This window comes from Aptenodytes patagonicus, chromosome 6, assembly GCF_965638725.1.
Source record: "Aptenodytes patagonicus chromosome 6, bAptPat1.pri.cur, whole genome shotgun sequence".
NCBI classification, from domain to species: domain Eukaryota; kingdom Metazoa; phylum Chordata; class Aves; order Sphenisciformes; family Spheniscidae; genus Aptenodytes; species Aptenodytes patagonicus.
In genome coordinates, this window is record NC_134954.1 from 3,405,001 (window position 1) to 3,430,185 (window position 25,185).

Here is a 25,185-nt window from a genome sequence, read left to right on the forward strand (position 1 = left end):
CATGCGCACAGGATTGGGTTTTGTTTGGAACTTGGGGTTTGGGGTGGGTTACTTGTTGTTTTGGTGGGTTTGTTTTGTTTTTTTAATTTGGAGACTTTAATGAGTGTTGACAGCAAGCCCTCCAAGCAGCAAAAGAAACTTTTCTTAAAATATGCATAAAATCCTCCGTTTGCATCCTTGTACTATTTAAGCAAAGCCGTACCAAACGCATGTATTGTAACAAGTACCTGATTTTCTTCTGGCTGCGCAAGCAACGTGCCTGGTCAGACTCAGCTCTGCCCCAAAACCGCCCCAGCACCACCATAGTTTACATATATCTGCTGTGTACGTCTGTATGCTTGTGCACGCGGAATACAACACACACCCAACAGGCAGAAGTTACAGACACCATTCCTTAAGATCCGTAAGATTTCTTAACAATCCGTTCAGGGGACTAATATCAGATAACACAGACATCACACTAAAGTGCGCTTTACCACCTTATTACAGAAATTGTATTAAAAGTGACCAGAAATCTTTCAGATTCACCCAAAACCATGGCATGACTCATTCCGTAACTTTATATCTTTAAATAGAATAAAAATCCTCTATAAACATCAGCTAATATCCCCAAAGGAAAACCAGAAAAATAACTAAACCTTCCAACACAGACAATCCTACGCCTGGCAGTGCATCCTACGTGCCCTTGCTCAGGAAAAAGTCCTCAGTTGTTCAAACTGTACAGAATTATCCGTAAAGCCAGATTCAGATCTCTGTTACACTGCTGGAAATCAAGGGGCTTCGACAAAGGAACCACTCTGATTTGATGCCAGCAGGCATCAAATTTGATGCCAGGACCAGAACCTGATCTTAAAATATATTCTCTATTATGGCACTAATTCCTGCCAGTTTATTGGAACGTCTACGTGGAAGCACTAATTTGTAATGCCTCAGTCCATTATTTCTTGTTTCACAAGAGTAGATTAAGTCTGTATCTCAAATTATGCTGGTTTCCCCTTTGTAACCAATCAAAACATATAAAAGGAGATTAAAAATTCTTCTCTTACTACAATTTGAATCAGTGATACACAGTAACCACAGAAACATACAGGAAAAAGGAGATGATGATGACTAAATCTAAGTGTACTGAACCTGACACTGAGCTCTTTACACAGCTCTCTTCCCCGTGCAATAAGAGACAGCTAAATGCCCAAATACATCCAGCGTAGTTGTGTAACAGAAACTTGTCAGACAAATTTTCAGGTTTTTATTCTATTTTGATACCTGTAAAGACTCACTCCGCAAGTGCCTGTGGCACTTACTCCGTGACTGATGAACGTCTGATGAAAAGTGGCAGCAAAACACAAATCCCTCCCGGTCCTCAACTTTCCCCTATCTCAATCTCTGGCAAATCGCCAGTGGTTTAAATTAGGAGAAGGGATAGGGTAAAAATAATACCCTGAATTTATCTAGTACTTTTCCACTAGGGAAGTCAAAGGACATTTCATTTATTATTTTATAAAAATAAATAAGCACTTTGGAGATGAGAATACAGAGACATGATCATAGTCAAAAATGTTACATTCAAATGGCAAGAGTCTAAAAATGTGCCATGCAAGTGGGAACCAAGTTCTCTCAAATATGTTTTAAGCTCTGTACAGCTGATGCAAAACAAGGACTATTACCCAATTCCCACTAACGGTCTAAGGCTGTCAGCCCACAATGGAACCAGAATCCAAAATGCTTCTCTTTACTTTTGAAAAACTAAAATCCCACTGACAATGCTCTACCAAATCCAAGCCTGCTGTCCCATTTTTAGCTCTAATTCCTATTTATTCTTTCACCCTTTTCCCAAAATGGAAGAGAAAACCAATTGTAACTGATTGTTCACAGACCTGATTTTCAGAGAGTTAGATGGCATTGCGTTACGCCAAAAGAAAAACCATGAATAGGTTGCGGTATTGTGCATTTGAAATTTATTATAAAATAACATCCATTCAGATGACTGTTCTCCACAATTGCGTGTATCTTTGTTCCGCGCTGCCTGATGAATGCAAACACCCCTTTGCTTTGCTGACTGAAACTCTCTCGGCAATGGAGCTGGGCTCACCAGAAATCATCAATGCAGCGGTCACCCATCGTTTTTCCACTTACAGAAATTTTCCTTAGAAGTTTTCTTCAATAGGTGTGCGAGCCCTCGTACAGCAAATTTAAGCCAATCAACACTAAGCCGGCTTTTCTCATTTACCTTCCACTGATGGCTTCAAAGCAGCGCAAAGACTCTGTCTAGATAAATCATGTAATGCGCTCCTAGCCAATATCACCGCAACTGCTACTGTTGTGGGCAAGTAAGTTGTTTTCAACCTAACCCTCACAGAAACCCTGTTTCCTTCCAACAGCCTGACTGAAGCCAAGGATGCCTGAGCATGTATGACGGGCTCGAGCCAAAAGACAAAGCACACAAACAGAGATCTTCCAGGTCATCCCAAAGTCTCGTCTTCCGTTCTTGAAGCCATCAACGCAAACACAACATGCAACAGAGTTACTGAAACACATTATTGCCAGCTCGTTCATAATTACTGGTTCCTCTTCCCCACCAAACGCGTAGCCAGCTGAATGAGGGCTGTCACGGAAAGGGACTCAAATTGTAAGCCTGGCACAGCTAGATGATCAGGATGGGAACACGGAGCAAGCACACCCAACAGCCGCCGCCGGCCTCCTCTCACAGCACTGAAGCCCACGTACAGGCTAGCACCAAACACACTTCATGAGAACAGCGCACCCGAGCCTTCTCCGATGCTCAGATAAATTGCTACACGCTTCACAAGGAAGGTGACCCGGCGCTCTCCTCCCACAGCTTTGCTTGATGACCAGCTCCGCGGTGGCACAAGCCACTCACTGATGCTCACGTACCCCCGCCAAATGGGGGCTGGCAGAAGGGTTGCTCTCTCGCCTGTACAAGCGTTTCTCGAGTATTAGAGCTAAGACGCTGCAATATTTCTTTTGTACCAAAAAGTGACTGTCCTTCCCTACCCCACTCGCCAGAAGGTGAACAGCCTTGCACTCAGCAGCAGGAGAGTCAGCGTAGTTCAACTGTATTTTAGGCTTGTGGTACGGACCGCTCTGCTTTGCGGTCTTGGGAACACAGAAGAGCTGCTTTCTCCGTCAGACATCCTCTGGTTTCCCTGTCGCGCCTCTGCCTTTAACAAAGATTGATGTGACACGCGCAGTCCGCTGAAGTAGCGGTACTTTTTTTTTTTTTTGCATGGCTCCAGAACACAGCCTTGCAGGTAACGCTAAATTGCTGCTTAAATCCTTTTTTAACCTACGTAACGACTGCTGCATTTAACATCACGTAAATAAATTCCCAGGTAAAAAAACAGCTTTTCAAAATTCACAAAAGGAAATGATGAGGTAAGGTCATGTTGAAGTCTTTTCTCTGGATGTTATTTACATGACAGACACAAAGTTCAGTGGCTGATTTAATGCACAGCAGTTATATTTTTGGACTGCTTATATTAAAACACATCGGGGCTATTCTCCCACCTTAAAGGCCATTTACAGCACATGAATAATGAGTATTTTCTGGAGGCAGAGAAATAGATCCTCTTCCCTAGGAACACGTTTAGAAAACAGCTTCCCCTTCCGTCTGGCATGGTGCCTTCCCAGCAAGGCAGAAGTGGAATTTCCGAGACCTCTTTATGAATGAGCAATAAAAGACTCACGAGATGGGACAGTTTAGTAGCTTCCAAAAAAGGCACATCAGCTGGAGACAGAGATAGTTCAGGCTGGGTACCTCGGTTTGCACATGATCTATTGCCTCCTCTGCTACAGGAGGAGAGCGCCAGTTCCCGGCATAAACAGCTCTCCCCATCTTACCTCAAGAAAAACCTGTCAGGAAAGAAAGAGCCGAGCAAGTTTTTACTTTGGCCTTTGAAGTTCTTCCTTGGCTGACTGATGCTCGCCCATACATAACTAGAAGAAAAGACTTCCATTGTGCCGCTCTTTACACCAAGAGTATTATTCTCCAGACAAAAGCTTTCGAGTCTAACTTTTAAACACACCTCTCTTTAGGGTGTACTGTTTCTAAGCCATAAAATCTTTTTTGTTCATAAAAAAAAAAAAAACAGGACAGCTTTTCCCCCTCAGGCAATCTACTCTGCTTGTTAGTTTTTTGTATTACTTTTTGCAAACGGATACCACAGCCACACAGCAGATCGCAACCGAACAGCCAGTTCTCGTCCTCAGAAAGACAGTATTTTTCCTCAACATAGTCTCCAGTGGCTTACCCAGCCCAGCTCTAAACATGAAATAAAAATACATGAAATAAACCACCATTGTAGGAACTCCCTGCTTTTAGACGAGACCTGGTGGGGAAGGAAAAGAAAAAAATCCCTCTCCCTGCAAACATCTCCAACATCTGGCAACTTGCTGCTATTTGCAGGGTCTGCGCGCTGGGTCAGGGCAGGGATGCAGGAGCAGGGCAGGGGGTTAAGCAATGAACATGCTCAGCACCTGCTTGCTCTCTGCCTGATTCTAATCAGTATTCTCCTCTCATGCCCAGGAATGCTAGAATTCCCCAGTTTCCTCAAAAAAAAAAAAAACCCCAAAACTTTTTCCCCCTCAAGGAGGGGTGGGGGGAAGAGAGGAAAAAAAAAAACCACCCCAACCCTCTTAGTTTAGGGTCTGACCAAATTTCATTAAAGACAATGCAAGTCTTGCCATTACATTCAGTAGGCTTTTTTGAGGTTTCTGAGAAATCTCACATGCTTGACACTATTAATTAGAGAAGTTAGTGGTGTTAGGGGGGAAGGAAAAAAACACAACACAAACCCCACAATTTTACTGTTTAAAAAACTACTGTAACAATGCCATTTTCCTTGAAACTCTAGAATAAAAACTATTTGTATCAGGAACTCTAGAAATCAAGTCTTGCCTTACTGCAAGTTGTAGTGCAGTTGCACATCTAAAAACTTTTCTTTTTTAAGACCTGGAGACAAGTTCAAGCCAGTCTATCAACTGGAACTGGCTCCTCAGTTTTTTGGCTCATGGCTTTATGTCCAAGATACTAGACTATTTCTCTCTGTCAGGAAAAGTGTTTATAAAAGAAAGTACAGATTTCATTTAAAAAAAAGTTTAAAAAAACCCCCAAAACAGTTCATCTCTAATCGGTCTGTGTAGCACAAAATCCCACCACTGAGAAATGCATTCTGTTGCATAAAGATTTTGAAAGCTATAGTTTTAAACTATAAATACTAGCACTATACAACAAAAGAATGTTTAAAGCAAGATTCTGCTCAGTTCATATTTCTATTTTAACAAGTACATTAGTAAAAAAAGAAAACCATTTAAAAAGAAATAAAGTTATTTAAGCAGCTATCCAGAAGTTACGATACGTTCTTAGTGAATGCAACAGCAACACCCAGTTCTAGAATAGAAAACAGTCCTGAGACCTGCGTGCCCAGTCACAACCACATAAATTTCAAGCATCGAACATTTGCTTAGAACCAAAGAATATTTGCATATATTGTTGAATAGATTTTCCACACCACATAGGAGAGAAAATCGCAGGCTATTCATGGGAAACCCAGCAAAAACAGTGAGAAGTATGTGTCATTAATTGCTGTACTCCAGCAAACACGTTGTGGCTCAGAGCCTCAACGTAAATTGACGCAACACCTCTGAATTCATGAACTTAATCCCAGACCGTACTAGTTATTGACCTGCTTTTGCTGTAAACAACAGTAATAAAAGTATTTGAAATAAAAATGCCGAGTCTTGATCTACTTCATCAAAATGCACTCACCTGCTGCGCTGAGCCAGGGGTTGCAGCGTTACTCTGCTCAGTTAAGAAGTGGTCCGCACCATGGGCCACCGGACCAGAGGGCACTCGCTGGCCCCTCTACAAACAACCTAGAGCTCCTCAGCTCTGCAACCCCAAAGGCTGGAAGCCCAACTGCTCTTCCGAAGACAGGTTGCAATCCTTTCTAGCCACAAAGCATTCGTTCTAAAACAGCATTTCATCTGGATTTGCAGTTTCGACAGATGAGCTATGGCAGCTGAACCTATATAGCACTTTTTATTTCTGGATCCCGGACATTTGGAAATACCATTAAGGGAGGAAAATATCATCGGTCCCATTTCTGACAAAAAAACCCCCACAAAGATACAAAGAGAAGATTTAGCCAAACAGGAGCAGCTGACACGGACAGATCTCCTACACTCCAGCCCCTTCTCCACTGCACACGCTGCCAGGATGCACAGCAACAGGAGGAAAAAAAAAATAAAAATTAAGGAGAGCGTAGAACGCAGGAAACAACAGCTTCTTCCCGCTCCGGGGGATCACGATCAAGCAGAAGCAGAGACCAGTAACCGGGGAGGGGGAGCGAGCAGTCCCACCTCAGCTGGCTCCAGGCACAGGCAACACAGAAAGCCATTCTGAGAAACGCAGAGCCAATTATACCAACTCAAACCAGTTCTCTTCCAAACCAAACCCAACTCTTCCAGCACTAATTTTGCTATGACCACTTTTTTTCTTGTTTGTTTGTATTTAGGGGGATCGCTTACTTATAAACACATTAGTCACCAAGATCACTCTTTCCTACTCAAAAAGGGTATTCAAAAAGCTCCCTCATCCCACCCCAAAGATGCAGAACCACACTCACCGCGGCCCCGGCAGAAGACTGTTAAGGCCTATGGAAAGATGCCTTTGGCAGCCCCTTTCCTGCAGCTGTGGGAACTTCAGCAGCAAACCAGCACCAGCTGTGCAAGCCGGGGGGGGGGGGCACTTAGCCCAAATCACTGAGACCTAAGGCATCTACTCCAAGAGCTGAACGTCACCAAGTGCAAACCATCACCTACAAAGCACAACTGCGACCACAACATCTCCACCTAGAGAGCACAACGGTCCTGTGGAAGCTTGAAACTTCACATTAAAAAAAAAGTGAAAAGCACTTACAAGTCTCCCAGAAGAGAAGGGCAAGAGGCAGAGCAAGGAGCTACCACCAGCCCCCGCCTGGGCTGGGAGCCACCCCTGAACTTAGAGGTACTGCACCCAGCCCTGAATCCCTGCAGGGCTCTCCTCTCTGCGGTCAACTCTCCCGCTCAGAGGAGCACAATGGGTCTTTTAACCAAAGGATCCAACCCCCCCCCCCCCGCAAAACTGGTCCACGGCACCCCAAGGGCACGCCACTCCTCAACACCCCTGAGGCTAAAACGGGAAGAGTAACATAGCAAGAAAACAAAGTGCATCCAAAGGAGTTCTCCCCTTGCTGTCCTGGGAAACCCGTCGCTCTGCATGCCCTCCCAGTGCTAGGCAGTGGCCAAAAAATAAGTGCCAGGTGGCCTATTTCTTTCAGAGTGACTTTTGCGTGTAACGCCCAAGATTAGAAACAGATGAGCGAGTCCCTACTCCACTCTTTGATCACCTGGAGGATCTTTCTTTTCCCCTTGTGGGACTTTTCTGGGGTGTTCTACTTTTTATTTATAACTGCCATTATCTGGATTCAGATGCTAGATGTATTTAGGATTCTTTTAATGCTCAATCTAAATTTTTGTCTCTGACTTACTCTTCCAGGGCTGACAAGTCTGTTCCTGATGTCAGATTAAGAGAAATATTTATGTCATCAATCATCACTGCATCTTTTCGACTGCCAGCGCGGAAGTACAGTAACTTTGAATCCTGGCTTGTTTTAAGTTCTTCCTCGGCCAAGTGACCTCTAAGAGTTCGGAGAGAAATCCTCTTTATGCCTGTCATAGTGTAGGGTTTGACAACCGTTCCAGTTCGAGCTGCTGCTTTCTTTCCCAAAATTTCATTTGCTGTGTCGATTAGGATCAGAGGTTGGGGGGAGGAATGCAGTTTAGGAGGACAGAGCGCGCCTTCCCTTGCGATACCCTTCAGCCAGGGAGGAGCCAGAACTCAAACCGAGCAAGCAGCATTCTGCCTCCCGTCCTGCCGGGACTGATGGAGCAGATTGGTTACAGAGCTTCTCACAGCAGAGGGCCAGGGGTTTTGTTTGCCTTTTTTTGCTAAATCATGTGTTAGAAAATTTTCAAGTGCAGTTCTCTAAAACATCTCTCTTTAATTTGCTCTGCTTGTAACGTTTTATTTCAGCTACGCTTACTTGCCACGTCAGATCTCTTCTTTATCAACGAAAATAGATGTTTAGTGCTATAAAGTCTTGCTGAGTCTGAGAAAGCGAATGAGTTCCCTCAAATCTGAACTGAAATTAAACTTTCATACCAGGGCCAAATTCAACCCTAAGTGACCTGCATAACCCTCGATGAGAGCAGGGGATTGTTCAGATGTAAACGACGGTACAATTCGGTCTCAAGAAACTTTTTAAACATAGAAGGAGAAGGAAATACTAAAAAGATAAACAAAATGTCTGCTGTGTGCAGCCATTTTGCATTTTCACCAGGAGACGTGAGCATCCCGAGAGCCTGCAAGACTTTTCGCTGCGTGAGTCCCCGCTGGGCACCAGCTCAGCGCAGGCTGGCCCGAATCGCCTGCCCCGGCGCACGCGACGTGCAGTTTACGCCAGTCTCACTGCTGCTCAGAAGAGGTGGACACGCTGTTAGTTTTAAGGGCTTTGCGAAAGGTAACACTGTATTTGTTGGAAAACAAATTGTGGGTGCTAAAGCAACAGGCGTTTGTGTGATTTTCTGTATAGCTGCCAAATATTTGAGCATTTTTGCCTGATCCTGTCGATTTAAAAGGGAGCCGGTCCAATCAACTGTGCTAAACCAGGGATGAACCCACAGGGCTTTTTCCTAACTGCAACATCTATTGTACGATCTTCTAAACAGATTCCTAAATGTTTTCTTCTATTATTTTCCAGTTCCACAGATGGCAGCAAAGAACATAGTTAAGCTATATACCATACACGTAATAGCAAGAGAGGTTAGAGCATACGATGCCTTTCCCTGCACCGCGTGTATTAAAAATTTAAAGAAAAATATACAGAAAAATTGGTAGACATCCCTCCCTCCAAAATACCGCACCATAAAGGTTCGACGACTATTCACTTAAAACATCGCTCCTTGTGTAAACAGCCCTTAGTCAGATAACTTTTCTGGCTTTGGTGAAACTATTAGAAGCGGGCGAGTTAAATCTGCAGGATGGTAGTTATTTGAAACTACCCCTTCTTGCGTGTAAATACCGATGGTCTAATTCAGCGTTTGCTCACACACCAGCGTCAGTCCACCAGCTGCAGTGCAGTTAATCTTGATTTATACCTTGGTAAATGGATTTCCTGAGGGTTTGGGTTTTTTTTTTTTTTGCAAAATTCATACTTTGCAGGATTTTATTGTGAAAATGGGAAAACAGTGTATTTCACCTTCCATTTTCACATTTCTTTAGCTAAACATTTGCCGCTTCCCTTTTGTCTGTCAAAACACCTCCTTTCTGAAAACAATTTATTTTGCTGTTGATGAAACCGGTGCAAACTTGGCTTCCAGCTGGTTCTGTGCAGGTTTTTTCTCGCCGCTGAGTCTGACTGGAGGGGCTGGGTAGGTGTCAGAGTCCTCATTCGGCCACTGTTCCCCCCCCCCCCCCGCCCCGGTTCATGCTCCAGCTCTTCAGCCCTTCACACCAGATCAAACCACCAACCCTTAGGTCAAAATGAAAAGGAAGTCCTGCCACATCATCTTCGGTAAAAAGGGATTTTCTGTGGAAGCATTCCCTGCTACCCGTTAGCCTGGTTTCTGTAAAACCTGTCTATATTCGTCTCCACCTTTCCCTGAGCCAGTTAAAGACGTAGAGATGGAAAGCAGTTTTAAGTCCAATTCGGTTACACTGAGTATGTTGGTGCTACTGCCTCGCAGGGGGTGTGTGGACTATACGTCGGTTACATTTTTAATAAAGAAGAGCAATTTAGCCAGAAGAACTGGAGTTGTTACTGCTTTTCTGGGCTGGTATATGGAACAGATCCTGATTATATTGGCATGAACAGTCCTAGTCATTTAAATACGGTGAATAAGATTTGACAGGGGCTGAATAAGCTGTCTGCTTGCAGAAATGTCAGCTGCAGACAGTTTATTCCTCATACGATCCAAACCACAGTGATCTATGTGACATTATATCTGATAAAGACATTACTACATAGTCATTTTTGGATCAGACATCCAACATGAGGCATATCATAAATACAAAAATCCTTAAGACAGGTCCTTATATGGACTTGTGCATGATAGAAACATTGGTCATGTTTGGCAGAAAGTCTACATCCAGGCAAATATCCATTAAAAAAAAAAATCAAAAGGTAGATTGTGTATCACTGTCCTCACCGCAGGTCTCCGTGGAAACAAACAAGTTGAATTCATGGACTTTAAGGAAATTCGTACTTAAAACGCTTTCAAAGAATTTTAGCTGTTACTCTGAGGCAAAATGTCTCCTAAAGTAGCTGAGTACTTGTAAAGTATGTACGGACTGATATTTTATTCAGAGATAACCAGACAAAACGAAAACAGAGTGTATTTAAGAAGGGGAATGAGAAAATGCTGATTAAAAAAAAATCTGGTTTAGCCCTTTACTCTGCTGTTTGTCACTACAGCGGAGAATCAATGTGACACCAGGAGAGGCTCTCCGGCTTTACCAGGCTTCTTACTGCTGTGTGTGAAGCTAAATGTCTGTGTCCAGATACGCCAGTGGAAGCAGCGGGACCTGGATCTAAGGCTCACATACCCTACAATTCAGATGAAACTTCATATCATAATTACAAGCCAACATAACACATCCAGACTGCACAGCCTCTTCTGCTGAGGATGTGGTGGAATATATTTTACTATCTCTGAAATAAGTATAGCTTTCTGTACTGCAACAAGGAACCGATTATTCTCAAGGACTCTTGCTTGCTTTTCAGCACAGCCTGGCCGATCCGGCTTCCCCCCCCCCCCTTTTTTTGAGGAAGGGCAGCACAACTGCCCCCCCTTTATAGGCAAGCGAGGTCTATAAAATCAAAACTGAAGAAAATGCACAAAGAAGTGCTGCAAGCTCATTTGTGTCCCCTTTATACTGAAGAGCCCAATCTGGAGCACCGGCTGGCTTCTCAAACTCCCTTTCTTTTAGTGGCAGCCCTGGACCGTTTAGCTCCTACGATGTGATCTCATATAAAAAAAAAACCTTTTTTTTTTTCTTTAGACTACACTCATCAAAAAGATTACATGCAATAAAATTAGTTTCATTAAAATTCAGTGAAATACCACATATTTTACCTGCTGCAATAGTAAAATTTCAGTGCACTGTATACTAAAAAGAAAACAATTCAAACAAAACCAAATCCAATAACGCTAAACAAAAATCCCCCAGAAAACTGTAAGAGCGTACAGTGCATACATCCAAGAGACCATGCAAAATAAGAATTCCATTCAAATTTCACATCTCATTAAAGACAATTTGGCCATTAATCCATACGGGTTTAGGAGCAAAGAAGGATTTTCCGAGACAGATAAACTGAAATGATCCTCCTTTGATCTCCGAGGTTAAGAATCAACGACAATGGAAGATGAACAACAAGGGGCAGAACTACTGGCCTTTTTATGTGCCACAATGGCATCAGCAAACAACTACTTAATCAATATTTGGCCAGGGACACTGAAAACTTCCTTTTCAAATTTTAATTCCTAGTTGTAAAACAACTGTAGGGCGACCAGCAAGATAAGACATTAAACTGACTGCTTAATTGCCTTTTACTGTCTTCCTAGTTATATATGCACATTCTTAATAGTTTGTGAATCTTTATTTACGAGGATGAATAAATGACCTGTCGACAATTACATCAAACTCCGCTAACTAAATAATCTCAGCGCATGACACACTTTAACTCTAATGTGTCCTCAGTGAGTTTTAATTTCATTACGCTTCACTTTTTTTTTTCTAGGCAGAGTGATTTAAACTGAATTAGTTTAACAGCATGGGGCAGGAGTACTCCAGGGCAAGTAAAGTAAAATGCTGTGCTCACACTACGCTAAACAAGGTCTTGCGGTGAATTATGTTACTGTACATCATTTTTATTAGCCAGAGCGCTCAGCGTTTGGGGAACACTTGGAAGTATCCTGCATTTTTATTTATATATTTTGTTCTTTCTCTAGCCACATGTGTTTGTTACATAGGATTTGAAGTGACATTTACATGGAGAAATTCACATTGACTGGCTTGCTCTGATTTATTGCTTTGCGTTTCACTCAATTTCTTCTTAAATTAACCAGAGAGCACTTTGTAGTTCTGCTTCATTTCCCAATGCAGTTTTATTACACAGCCCCGGGGACTCGTGATAATTTATCACTATCAACTTTATTGGCTTCCCTCTTCTAAACCCTGTTCCAACCCTTATCAATAAGTAAACCTAATACCAAACTAAACCTTCCCTGAGTAAGTGTTAGATAAAAGCGTCGTCTTTGACCGATACAACAGGGAATTACTATTCAAAATCAGACCTGGAAAATAACCTGTTTTAAGGATTTCATCAGCATCAGCTTTTACTTTCAGCATTAATTTCGATTTTTTTTCTAATCTAATTAAAATCTGTCTGTCTGTCCGCTGATGCCATCGCTACCTTTGTGTAAACACAGATAGAGAGATCCTTGCCCTCAATGAGAGTTTTGCCAGAGACTTTCACTCGGGATTAGAGTCACACTCTTGTTGTTTAGTGGGTACTTTCTATTAACGGAACAGAACAAATTTGGGCCCCATTCCTGCCTGCCCCAACCCACGTGAGTAATTTTACACACATGAATAGCCCCTTTGAGTGGGACTCCTCGCCGTTACCCGCATACGATAGCGTTTGCAGAACTGGAGGTCTGATACCCGACCCAGTAAACCTAAACCTGGGGATTTCCCCCAGAGCTGCAGTTGCTCAGCACATTACAGAGCTGGTTTCAAGAAGAGCCTGATCCCTACCACGGTAAATCCCTACCGACGTCAAAGATTTTGCAATCGTAGGAGAATCCAGAAAGCCAAAGATAAAAATCGCATTTTCGGAGCAAGTCCTAGCCACGCCGAAGTCGACTGACCGTGTTTCTTGCCTCAGCCTTTCCAGAATGACACTGCGTAAGTCTAAGCAATTATCAAGACTTTCAGAGCAACCAAATCAGATGCAAACTCGGCTACAAATTCAAGTAAATCAACCGCTGTGTGTGAAGCAATCCTGATATTTGCTAAAGTGACATTTGCCTTTGCTCTAGATGCGTGCACTTAGAAGAACTGGAAAGGATGGCCACAGCGGTTCTGTTTGAATAGGTGCCGACTGTTTTTGAGGTGAGGAAAGTCTTCCTAGGATGGCGAAACATGCAAAGCCATTAATGAAATCACGATTTCAAGAAAGGGATATGATGTACCTATATATTACTTCAAAGAGACGCTGCTAGACTGAGTAACACCCTTTTTTCCCCACAGCTGGAAGTATTACCAGTGCTCATGTCAGGCGATTAGCCTGCAGTTAGTCTGACAATTAGCACCCTCCTCAAAGTCCCCCAGCTGGCCCTCAAGACAGGAGGGCACGGGCTGCTCCTGGCATCTCTGGAGCAGCAAACTCCACTCTGAAGTCACTCAAAACACAAACATTTTGCACCTTTCTGAAAATGCTCCGCACGCTGGGACATCACGCTCTTGCTTGTTGGTGAGTTATTGATCGCCGAGGTCATCAGTTATTATTTTTAGCTCAGAATAACGATTTGGAAGCAGGAGCCTGGCCCAGAGCCCCACAGCGACAACGGGTCAGGCAGAAGAAGCAAAGCTCAGAGCTACAGTCCAGGTGAAAGAGTCTTCATCACCTATTTCGATTTGCACTTGTGCAGCACCCGGCTTTTCTATCCAGGACTGGACTCACACACTACTGAGATACGAGGAAAGAAAGGGAAAAAGACAGACAGAAAATACTGTCACTGCTATCTGCCTTGAGCCAAATCCTGGAGCTGCTAGGGAGTTTTTCTTAATTAAGCACTGTTTTCTTGTCAGCTCTGAGAGCCTCAGAAAGAAAATTCTGTTCAAGTTACACGAGCCGATTCATAAGACCTGCTACTGACCAAATATGTAAAGTACTGTACGAAATTCCAGACTCAGGATGATAACTGCCTGCAGCCACGGTCATCACGTTTCCTTCAGTGAGTGAATCTTTACTGGGAACATTGAGCGAGGGAACACATTGTGCTTCTCAGCCGCAAGACACAACGGTATTTCGCACGACAAGTCAGTCCCCTTACCACTGCGCCCTGGGACGGGACGCTGGAGCAAAATCGCGACGAGCCCTGGCATCAGAGAATCACAACCAAAATCTAACTTGCTCCGTGCTCCCGTGCTCCGGCCGCTAACCCGACAGTCTACGATGCAGAAATGAATGGGACGACTCAAACTGGTATCTGGTGCCTGCATGTTAATCCTGTCCCTTAATAAACTGCCTTTATTAGTTTAACAACCTAAAAATAACTGGCTGCGTGATACTGACCAACCCTAATCAAAACATCTGCAAGCCCATCTAGCCCGAGCTCCCCTTTAGATCATGTGCCACCACTTCAAAGCCTGTGCATCAAGTCAGTAATTGTAACACTGCATCTAAATATTTAAGCTAGGGGCTGGTAGTCGCGTGTCCCATTTACAGTCAGCATCTGTCCTCTAATTCCATTACAGTACAAAGCAAAAATGTTTCCCAAAACTTGCAAACAGGAAAAGCATCACACAGCTAGAGAAGCAGCAGCAGCTTGAACTTTCTAGCTGCTGAGCAGGGCTTTTGTGCTAAGGTCTTTCCCCCCCCCCCCCCTTCAAACTCCCCACATACACACACAAAAATAGGGGTGGTGCCGAAATTGTATTAATGTGAGCCTCAGGCACACAGAGAAAAAGAAAAGAGGAAGGGGAGGGAGAGGGGGGAAGGGTTTGGTCCAAGATGAAAGTAAGAAGGAAATAAAGGAGGCAATTTAGTCTGCTGTAGCCTGAATTGCTCTCGGTACAGCCAAGGGTAGAGGCTTGGGATGAGTAGGGCCCTTTTTGGACGGGTGCGCATGACTGGGGGAGGATCCGCCAGGACAGGGCCCGGGGGCCAATTCCGCCGGCCGGGAACAGAGGCCCCCTTTGAGGCCGGGCGGGGGGGGTCCCGGCCCCAGCCCCAGCCCCAGCGCCGCCTGCTCGCAGCGGGCCCGAGGACCAGCTCTACGCCCCATCGTTTGAGCGCTGAAAGCCACCGGTTTCTGCCAGAAAACAACAGCTATCTTATGAAGCGGGGAGTTATCAGATTAGTCAGCAAACCATGCCACACATAACTCCCACTAAAGGTACAAGCGACTCCCTCTTCTGTAGCGGTTATGCTAAAAATACACCCTGATGTACCATAGAAAGGCACAAAAGTTTCTCTTACGTGTTCTTTATTTATGGCTTATGCCTTTAAGAAAAATATATCACGCATGCAGAAATACAGATACGCTATTATAGAATTATAAGCTTCCCGATAGCCACTGTGACAATCAAGGTTTTCTTTAAATATATATCCAAAATCAGGGTAGAGGGTGACGCTGACAGAAATGCCGAAATACAGCAAAGCGGGCTGCACATGTGGCATCTGTGAACGCCGGCGAGAGATTTAAGTGTCTGTGAACAGAGGCTGAAACAGAATTACAGCGGGGCATATGTAAGTTTACCTCCGCTTATGTATGTGATGGGAGAAATCCCAAGCCACAGGATATACTGTTTCTATCGCACGTTTTTCAAAAATATCATGTTTCTCTTTTCCCTAATCCCACTCTGCTGTAAGTACTCCCCAAGTCCCAAGTCTTGAATTAGCTACCATTAAAATTACAACAATTGTTATCCTTTCCCTCGGAAAAAAATGCCTCTCCCCGAGCCACCCAAATGCCCACGGTGAGGAGGGGATTTCAGGCAACGTCAGCAAACGTCCAGCACTAGACGTGTGCTCCCGAGCAGGAGAGCGATTCCCCGCTCCACGCTCAGCCCCAGGACTTGCTTTCGGACCTCACCAAAAGCCTTCCCTTGCGTCTCCCTGCACCCACGCTCCTGCTACTGGCATACCTCGAGCCCCTGAGACCAGAGCTATAAAAATCACTCAAACTATAAGAGACTCCAAAATACTGCACTTTTTTCAGGCCGTAACGCAGGGCACTCCCACGGAGAGCACTCGGCGGTGAGCTACCGCACGAGGGTTTTGCTGCACACCGCCGGGATAACCTCCGGACAACACTGCAAAGCAACCCAAGCCTCGGAGAGGGCATCCGAGACGCCCTGTCAGCGGGCACCCTCTGCCACACCAGGCCTCGCGCACAGGCAGGTGGGCGCTGGCAAATACGACCCTGCGGCGTCAAAATCGTCAGGAACGCTGCCAGTTATTTCAGTAAGAGAGCAGGATCTGACCTGGCGATTTTTATAGACGGGGTGAAATGGAAGCTCCTCTGCTGGCAACGGGAGTTGAAGCAGAACCTTTTTGTGTTGGCCGGGTGCGGAAAGTGGTGGTGGACCTATTTTATGGCTGTTTGTTTCTTCTAACGAGCTCTCCGGTGTGTTGTCCCTATAGTATCACACTGTACATAAGGCACGTGTAGGGTAACAAATCCCTTCTTGAGCAGCAGCTCTCTCGCACTGCGGCATCCCGGCCACTCGGGTAGTAAGATTAAGCAACAGCTTGCGAGGGGGAGCAGGCGTTGCTGCGGGAAAGAGCACGCTCCCCCCCCAACCGCCAAAGCTTCCCAGGCACCGTCACAGAACAGACGGGATTATCAAGCTGCCGTTTGCACTGAGCTGCCCGGCCGCGTCCATCCAGCAAAAACCTGCGTGCGCAAGGACAGGATAGGGCTGCGCTGCCCCGTTTAGTCAGGGGGAATTTTGCCACCGACTAAACTCAGAAGCGGCAAAGTAGGACGTTCACGTCCGCAGAAAGCGAAGGAGAGGGTACGTCGGAGGGCAGAACGCAGCCTCCTCGTACGACCGTGCTGGGGGGCGCGAGCGAGCCCCCGTTCGCAGCGAGGCACCGCCAGCCCCGGTGCTTTTCCCACAAGAGTCTGGGGGCTCCCCCGGGCTGGAGGGCGGCAGCCACGTGCCCAGACACGGCTTTACGGTAGACCAGGAGCCCCGCTTTAAACAGCAGAGAGTCAAAGAACAGGAAGAGTATTTCAAAAGAAGTAGAGGGGTGGGTTATATTGATATTATTATCAATAAAATATTTTTTTTTTCCTCTTGCCGTCTCTATTAATTACTTTTTGTTCCATAAAGCAGGGATATTATCAAGGCTGCCTATCTTCCGTTTTTAAACTGTTAAGAAATTCAGGAAGGCAGAAAAGCTAGATATTTTAAAACAACTAGGGCACTGAGTTTAGCTATTTTTCCCTTGGTGCACGTCCCTCTCGGAACAATCCTCTGTTGCAGGAGGTTCTGGGGGAAGCTCCGTGACCCATCGTACAGGGGCAGCTAGACTGGGCAATCAAACTGTGCCTTCTCGCCTTAATCTATCACTTCATTAGCATCTTCTGCGTGTTTGTATTACACGCATCCACGCAAACACAGACACACAGAAGATGAGGCTTCCCTGAAAGCTTTAGTAACAGAATTGAAAACTAAGTTTCGGGAGTTGTTTTTGGGTTTGTTCCTACACAACAAGGAGATATCCTACTTTTAAAGGACGGGTTTCAGTTGTCCTTCTTGAACGGCACTCAGCATCTCTAAACGTCTAGAAATGCTAGAAACATTTTCTAGGTAAAAAGAACTACTTTTTCCACGGTGGAGAGTCCATAAAACTGCGTGGAGCATCAGCTATTAGGGGCTCATTGAATAATTCATCCCTCATTGCAAGCCCATAATGTCTTTTCTCGGCCTTTTGTGGGGCTGTTTTCTCTTCTTTTCTCCTTGAATTATAAAAAGGTTGCCTTCTTTTGTTCACATCAAGCTGCTGCTAGCTGAAGCTTTGTCTGTGCAAAGCCAAAGTGTGAGTTTCAATGGACTCCCCCCTCTTTGTTTTCCAAGTTCATCTCCAAGTGTAGATTGTGTATAGAAGGCCTTCTTTGTAAAAGCTGGAAAAGTTGTACAAATGTTTGACCAGCTCATTTGGTACTTTTGTCTCGCCTTCACCAGTGCCTGTGCATGTGCTGGGCAGCCACTTCCACGCACAGGCCGCCCAACCGGGCCCTCGCCTGCCCCTCCACTCCGGCCCAGCCGGGGAGCTGGGCACAACCGCAGCGGGGGCAGCGGCTGCCCCCCCCCGGGAGCAGCCCTTCGCCTCCGCCTTGTTCAGGTTGCAACCTCCTCGCAGGCCCTGACCAACCGCCAACACGAGCTTTTCCCAGCAGTTTTAAGAGGAGAAGAGACGAAACACGCGGCTCCCTGCCCTGCTCACGGCTGCGGAGGCTCGAGGCCCCGCAGCCTTCGGCTACAACCGCCCCTTCCGTGCAGCTGCGGCCTTTTGCTCGGCTTGGGCTGGCAAAGCAGCCCCTGCGCGGCCACGCTGGGAGCTCCGTTGCCAGCTCCAGCCCTCCCTGCTCCCTGGCCCCCGTCCCTGCTATCGAAAGCCAAACCAGTGGCGACCCCCATCTTTGCCCCCACCTCCGCGCCATTCCCGCACACTGCAGGGTCGTACCGGTGGAGGAACGGGACGGGACGCGGCAGCCGCCCCGTGGGGGCTAGCTCCTCGCCCTACACCTCCCGCTGCACCGGCCCCAGGGCGACCTCCGGGAGGAGGGGAGCGATACCCACCAGCACCCCGAGCTGGCACGGGCCGGTCCCAGGGCTCCACAGAGAACGGGGAGAAATGGGAGTTTACCTCTTTCGCTGAGGATGCCGTCAATGCTGTGCTTGGCCTTCTTGTCGCCTTCCTCCACCTCCTTCCTTTCCAGCTCGGCCTCCTCTTCCTCGCCTTTCCCAAACTTGCTCCGCAGGATGCGGCTGATGGAGCTCACTTCGGGGGGAGCGCAGAGCTGTGACTGGGCTCCTCCCCAGCAGCCCCCCGCGGCGGCCGGGCCGGGGAGCCGAGCTCCTCATCAGTGCCCCGCGTCCCGTCCCCCCCCCAGCCGCTGCCAGTCGGGGCTTTTGGAGGGGGCGGCCGCCCGCTCCCCTCCCCGCGGGGGGGTTTCCCGGGGCACTGTCCCGCACCGCGCTCCAGCGCCGGCACAGCGGCCCCGCAAGTATTTTTATTTTTTTTTTTTTTCCCCCAGCCCGGGCAGCGGGTGGTGAGAAAAGCCCCCGGACACCCACAGAAATACCGCCCCGGCTCCGTGTGCCCCCACCCACCCCCACCCCCGCCTCCCCGCAAACAACCCACCGGCACAGGGAGCTGCGAGCTGCTCCCCGTCTCCCGCTTCCCAGCTCCGGGTCTCCGGCAAGCCCCGAGCCGTCCTGCGGCAGCAGCCCGGCGGGGAAGCGGGGGGGAGGAGGAGGGGAGGAGGTCGCAGTTGCGATTTAATTGAAAACAGCCCCGCCGAGCGCCGGCATCCTCCGGGGACGCGGCTGCCGGTACCAGCGCGCTAACGCCGACCGCTTCACGGGCACCGGCCCGGCCCGGGGCTCCGCTCCCGCCGGGTACGGGGCTCGCCCCGGGTATCGCGCTGCCCTCCCCGGACCGCCCCCGGCCCTCCGGGACGTGTCCGAGCCCCCCCCCCCCGCTGCCCGTGCGGCGCCCCGTACCTGACGGCACCGTGTTGCGGTCGCACACCCCGTCCTTCAGCAGCTTGTCCCGGATCTCCCAGCTGAACATGCCCGCGTTTTCCCGCTTGTATTCCTCGATTTTCTTCTCAACGTCCGGCGTCGTCACCTGCTTCAGTAAAGACAAGGCGAGCGGGCACAGTCTGCAGGGCCGGGCGCGGCCGCGGGAGCCCGGGCTGCCGCCGCCGGGAGCCCCGGTGCTGCCGGAGCCTCCCCGCCGCGCCGACCCGCACCGCCGCCAGCGAGAGCCGACACCGGCCCCGCTGAGAAACCCCGTTATAAAACACCCCGAGGAGGGGCAGGTTTAAAATCAGACGGGACATAATGGGTGACAACGGGCCCGCGCAAGACGAGCACCCCCCCGGTTAAACAAAAGTTCCCAGGAAATCCTGCGGGGTTGTAGGGAAGGTGGGATCGAGCCCTCGGCGAGGAGAACCCCGAAGCAGGCAGCACCGGCGGCCGAGAGAAAATCCCGGGGAGATTCGGGGTCGCGGTTAGAGGAAGACTCCGTCCGAGCGGAGCCCCAAAGTCGGTAAAGTTTCAGCCGAACGAAGTTCGCGGCGCTAAGTAAAAAGTCGCGTAATAAAAACGCTGAGAGGTCCCAGTACCAAGCGGTTTCTTCGATGGCCTCGTGATTTTAAAATAGAGCCGCATTCAAACAAAGCAAAGGTCTCCCGGCTGGGAACAGCCTTTCGTTCGGGTAACACGCTTGTAAAAAAAATACCTCCAGTCCCAACACCGAAAGGGAAAGTTCAGGCATTGCTACTTTAGAAACAACGAAGGGGGAAAAAAAAAAAAAAATCCAGCAGCAACTTTCAACAGAAACTCAAGCCTTTACTTCGCTTTCGTGGGAATAAAAAGCTAGAGGAGGAGGAGGCGGCGGCTAGTCTTGAGACAAGGATCCGTATTTGCCTGCATTATTGCGAGGGCAAACTTTTTAGCGGTGTAGCTATAAATACACGCGGCTTTGGAGAGGACAGAAAAATAAACAGAGCGGGAGAAGGAGCAGTAGGCAGACGGACAGAAATACAGGTAATTTTTTTGCGCTTTGCAACGAAAGAAGCGAGGGCCCGATCCCGCCGCGCTGTGCAAGCCCTGACATGGGACCGATGGCTCCCCCGGTCCGTCCCGGCAGCGCCGAGCCCACCCGCGGCTCCCGCGGGGCTGAGCGTCGGGCGCTCGGGGCTTTGGACGGCCAAGCGTTCGCAAAACGACCCCTTCCTCCCTAGTTTCGTTTGAGAAGGTTTTTTTTTTTTTAATAGCATTTTCTTAATTAAAAATAATAATAATAATCATTGCCACGAAACTGCAACGATTTTTTTTTTCTTTTAAAGCCTCGGAAACTTTCGGAGCAACAGGCGGGGACGCGGCAGGCGGTGCTGTGACCGGTGCGTGTCTGCGCCCACCCCCGGCCCCCGCACGGTCCCCCCCGGCCCTCCCGGGGGTGCTGCCTCCCCGCCTGCAAACCCCGGTGCCGGCCAGCCTGGGCTGAGTCCCGGTTGGGCCTCGCTCCCCCCCCGCCGCGGCCGGGGTTCGCCCGGCTCCGGGCGGGCGCGGAGGGGCTCACCTTGGGCTTGCTGCCGCCGATGGCCCCCGGCCGGATGGAGCCCGTCTCCTGGTACCTGCAGAGAATTTTGGAGACGCAGCCGTGGGACACTCGCAGCTGGCGAGAGATGACACAGGGCCTTATGCCATGGTGGGCCATCTCCACTATCTTGTGTCGGATATGGTTGGGTAAAGGCCTGCCATTGATAAACACTCCTCCGAGCTGATTGACTCTGCCCTGGCCTAGAGGAGTAGAGACTAGAAAAGGAGGGGAGGGGAGGCAGGAGGGGGAAATGGCGTTAACGTCTCCTTCGGATCCTGCTGGGTCTTTTTTTGTTGTTGTTATTGTGGTTTTTTGTTGTTTGGTGGTTTTGGTTTTTTTTTTTTTTGGTCGTTGCTTTTCTGTAAGGCAACTCGCCGCCACCCGCCCCCGCCCGCCCAGCCGCCCCGCAGCGCGCCCGGGGCCCGCCGGCCCCCGCGGAGCCCCGCGCTGCCGCCCCGGCGGGCGGGGGAAGGCGGCGGGGCGGCTTCACCTGTTGCACTGGGGCCGGAGCCGGGTTCCGGGGCTTGCCCGACTCCAGCGGAGAAAGGGGGGAACCGGTGCGGGAAGCCCGCGGTCTCCCCGGGCGGCTCGGGGGCCGGCCGGCGGCCCGGCCGCCCTGGGGTGCGGCGGTGGGAGCCGCCGCAGACGCCCGTCCTCCCCCGGGCAGGGGCCTGCGGGGCTCCCCGGCGCTGCCTGGAGGAAGAACCGCCACTTGCAGCGGCCCGGCCCGCCCGGGACAAGCCCTCGTTTCTAAAGTCCCTTTCGATTCCGTTTATTTTATTTCATTTTAATTTTTTTCCTAACTTTTCCCCCCACTTTTTTTCCTAACTTTGGGCTCCCCGAATCACTGCCCTTCACCCCGCTACAGAGCGGATTCAGGGCCCGCTGCGCCGCCGACCTCCCGGTCGGTTCCCGCCGCTCCCGCGGCCGGAGGAGAGGGACCGCTCCGGGGGGGGGGGGGGGGGGGGGGGTGCGAGGCCAAAGCCGCCGGCCCGCAGCCGGGCCTTCCCCGCACCGGCCCCAGCCGTTCCCGTCCCGCCGGGACAGGGCCCTGCTCCCGCCCCGCCGCGGGGCGGCGGCTCTGACAGCCCGGGGCTGCGAGCCCTGCGGGCGGTCCGGGGAGCCCTCCTCGAGCCGGGCCGCGGGGGTGGGGGGGGGGTGGGGGTGGGGGGCGGCCTTGTGCCGGTCTCCCGGCACGGAGCAATTCTCACTTTTCCGAGTGGGAGCAGCCCGGGCGCGGCCTTACCTTCCAGCGGGAACCCGCTGCGGGGGTAGTTCTGCCCGGCCCCGGGTCGCATCATCCTGGGGACAGCTCCAGCCAGAGTTGTCATCGCGGCGGCGGCGGCCCGGCAGGGTTATATCCAGGTGAGGGCTGATCTAGGAGAGATCCGCGCTGTCAGCGGGTCCCACCGAATCAGGAGCGGTCCCGGGAGGGGGTGGGGGATGCCGCCGGGGGGCGGGGAGGAGGCAGCTCCGCCGCTGCCCCTTTGTCAGTGACCCGCGCTGCCCCGCACCGGGAGGGCAGGGGCCGGAGCCCCGCCGGGCGGCGAGGCTGGGCGCGGGGGAGGGAGGGAGGGAGGGCGGGCGAGCGGGCGGGGGGGGGGGGCCGGCGGCGGCGGCGCTGTCCCCGGTGCGGCGGGGAGCGGCAGCCGCGGAGCCGGGAGCATTTATCGGCTCCGTCCCCGGCGCGGCTCCGCGGCGGCGCCGCCGCGATTGGCCGCCACCGCCCGGCCCGGCCGCGCCGCCCCCGCTGATTGGGCGAGCGAGGCGGCGGCTCTCCCGCATCGCCCCGGCCGGCGCGACGGCGGCGTGACCGGCACGGCCCGGTATGGCACGGCCCGGCACGGCACGGCACGGCACGGCCCGGCCCGGCACGGCACGGCACGGCACGGCACGGCACGGCACGGCCCCGCGCTGGCCCCGCTGGCCGAGCCCTGCCCGGCCCTCTGGCCGCGGGCAGAGAGCGGCCGGCGGTGGGGGAACTGCTGGGTGCCCCGACGGCCGCCCCGGCCCCGGGGAAGGGAGCACCAGCCGGAGGCGGCCCGGACCTCGCACCCGTGGGGACCCGTGTCCCCGCGGGGCTCCCCGGGGCCGCAGACCTGCCCCGCCAGGCACGAGGGGGCAGCCCCTGCCCGGCTGCCCATAAAGTGCTTTGTCTCCTGGCTCTGCTCCTCCGAGCACGAGTGGCGGGGGGGGGGGGGGGGGGGGGGGGGGCGGAACCAACCTCCCTTCTTCTTTTTTTCTTTTTTTTTTTTAAGAAAAAAAGCTTTTTCTTTCCTTCTGTTTATTTATTTTGCACCGAAATCTCTCGCCGTCCAGGAGAACCGTCTCTGGACCAAACGGTGCTAACGGTTCTGAAAGCGAGAGCTGCCGGTGAGATCTCCGCGGAGGTTTCTGCGTTTAAAAATCGGTGGCACGAGTGTGTCCCTGCATCACACGCGTGTGCGTGAGTGTGTACATGCGGGGGTGTACGGGTGCGAGGCGGTGCGCGTTAAAGTCTTACTAACAAGCGTTTGTTCCCAGGAATTTATTGTAGTATTCAAACTAAACTGCTGGAAAAATAAAAGAGGTAAAGTCTGCCTAGGAGCTGAAGTGACCACAGCAGGATATGACGCCAGGAGTGTTGTAAAGACTGTCTGTCCTTAAAGAAGGTACTATTGTGCATGGCCTTTTATTTATAACTTGGTAAGTGCCAGCAAACTCGCCTCCTTTACACTCTGAAGTGCCAGCCCAGCTTTCCACAGTGCTCTTTATTTGCAATAGTCTATTCAGTAACTGTCACTCCCGAGCTTCAAGTTATTCAAGACCTTAATCAATCAAAAGGATGAGAATCGTTCAGGTTTCCCCCTTTGAAATGAGGGAAACAATGTTTTCTGGGCTCCCAGTCCGCTTCTCCTTGACGGGCCGGGCGATCGTTTCGGGGCCGGTACCGGCCCCGGGGAGGGCGGGGGTTCGCGTTATTTAGGCAAAAATCCGGAGCCGGAATAATAAACGAATCTTCCCGCCGGGGGAAAGGCGGCGGCAGGGCGCAGGCGGCGGCGCTCGGGAAAAAGGCGGAGGTTGCCGGCGGGCTCCGCACCGGGGTGCTGGGGGCGGAGGGGCCGGCATGCCCGCTCCCACCGCGGCACCCGCCGCGGCGGCGTGTGCCCCGCACGCCCGGGAGGGCTCTGGCCCGCGGTCCCGCTCTCCCCAGCCCCCAGCGCCCCGGCCACCAAACCGAGCGGTTTCCGTCACTTTTTAAACGCATAAAAATAAACCCCAAAGCCTGAGTGCGCGGCGGCCGCCGGCCCCGCTCCGCAAAGCTTCCCGCACAGCCGAGAGACAGGCTGGCAAGAAACGCGCGCAGGACGGTAAGGGTCCGCGTAGATTTTGCACAGCGTTCGCGTTTCACGAAGCACCCCGACGACCGAAGCTTTGAGAAAACCGCCGGCGGGCCCCGTGAAACCCCGGCCCCGTGAAATCCCGGCCAGAGCCGGGCCGCGGGAGCGCCTGCGGCGGCCGCCCCGCCGGGCTCGGGCAGCCGGAGGTGCGCCGGCAGACGGCAGCCCTCGAGAAACGGCCCAAAGGTACCGCTCCCACCGCACTGTTTGCCACGCGTATTTTCCTCCAGGGAGGAAGGCGGGAGAAGTGTTATTAAAGGCAAAAAAAAAAAAGGGGGACGAGGCTATTTGGGATTTAATTCGTGCTCGGGAAACACGCGGCGGGAAGCAGGGACGCACGGGAGCGCGGACGGCGCAAACAGCATCCCCCTGACCGCCCCCCTCACCACCGGTACCGCTGCGGCCCCGCGCGTGGGAGCAGGAACCCTCCCCACCCGCGGCTGCGGCGTAACCCACGTACACGCGGGGAGGGGGCGCGAATGGGGACTGCCTCGACCCCTCACCCGCGCAGGAGGAGGAGCGGAGCCCCGCGCCCCCGGCAGCGAGCGACGGGCTTGGCGGTTCCTGTGAGTTACTTTTTCCCCTCCTTCAACGACTGCGTCCGTGTGCGC

The 25,185-nt window shown here is 50.9% G+C and overlaps 1 protein-coding gene across 1 annotated transcript in view; it reads right to left on the reverse strand.

Moving 5' to 3' along the window:
* Positions 1–22,525, reverse strand: part of PAX3 (paired box 3) — an 80,228-nt gene extending 57,703 nt beyond the window's left edge. Inside the window, 4 exon segments of the mRNA XM_076340621.1 lie at positions 18,729–18,863; positions 19,589–19,715; positions 21,174–21,409; positions 22,441–22,525. Of these exon segments, the coding sequence (XP_076196736.1) occupies positions 18,729–18,863; positions 19,589–19,715; positions 21,174–21,409; positions 22,441–22,525 (583 nt within the window).
* Positions 22,526–25,185: the final 2,660 nt, after the last annotated feature.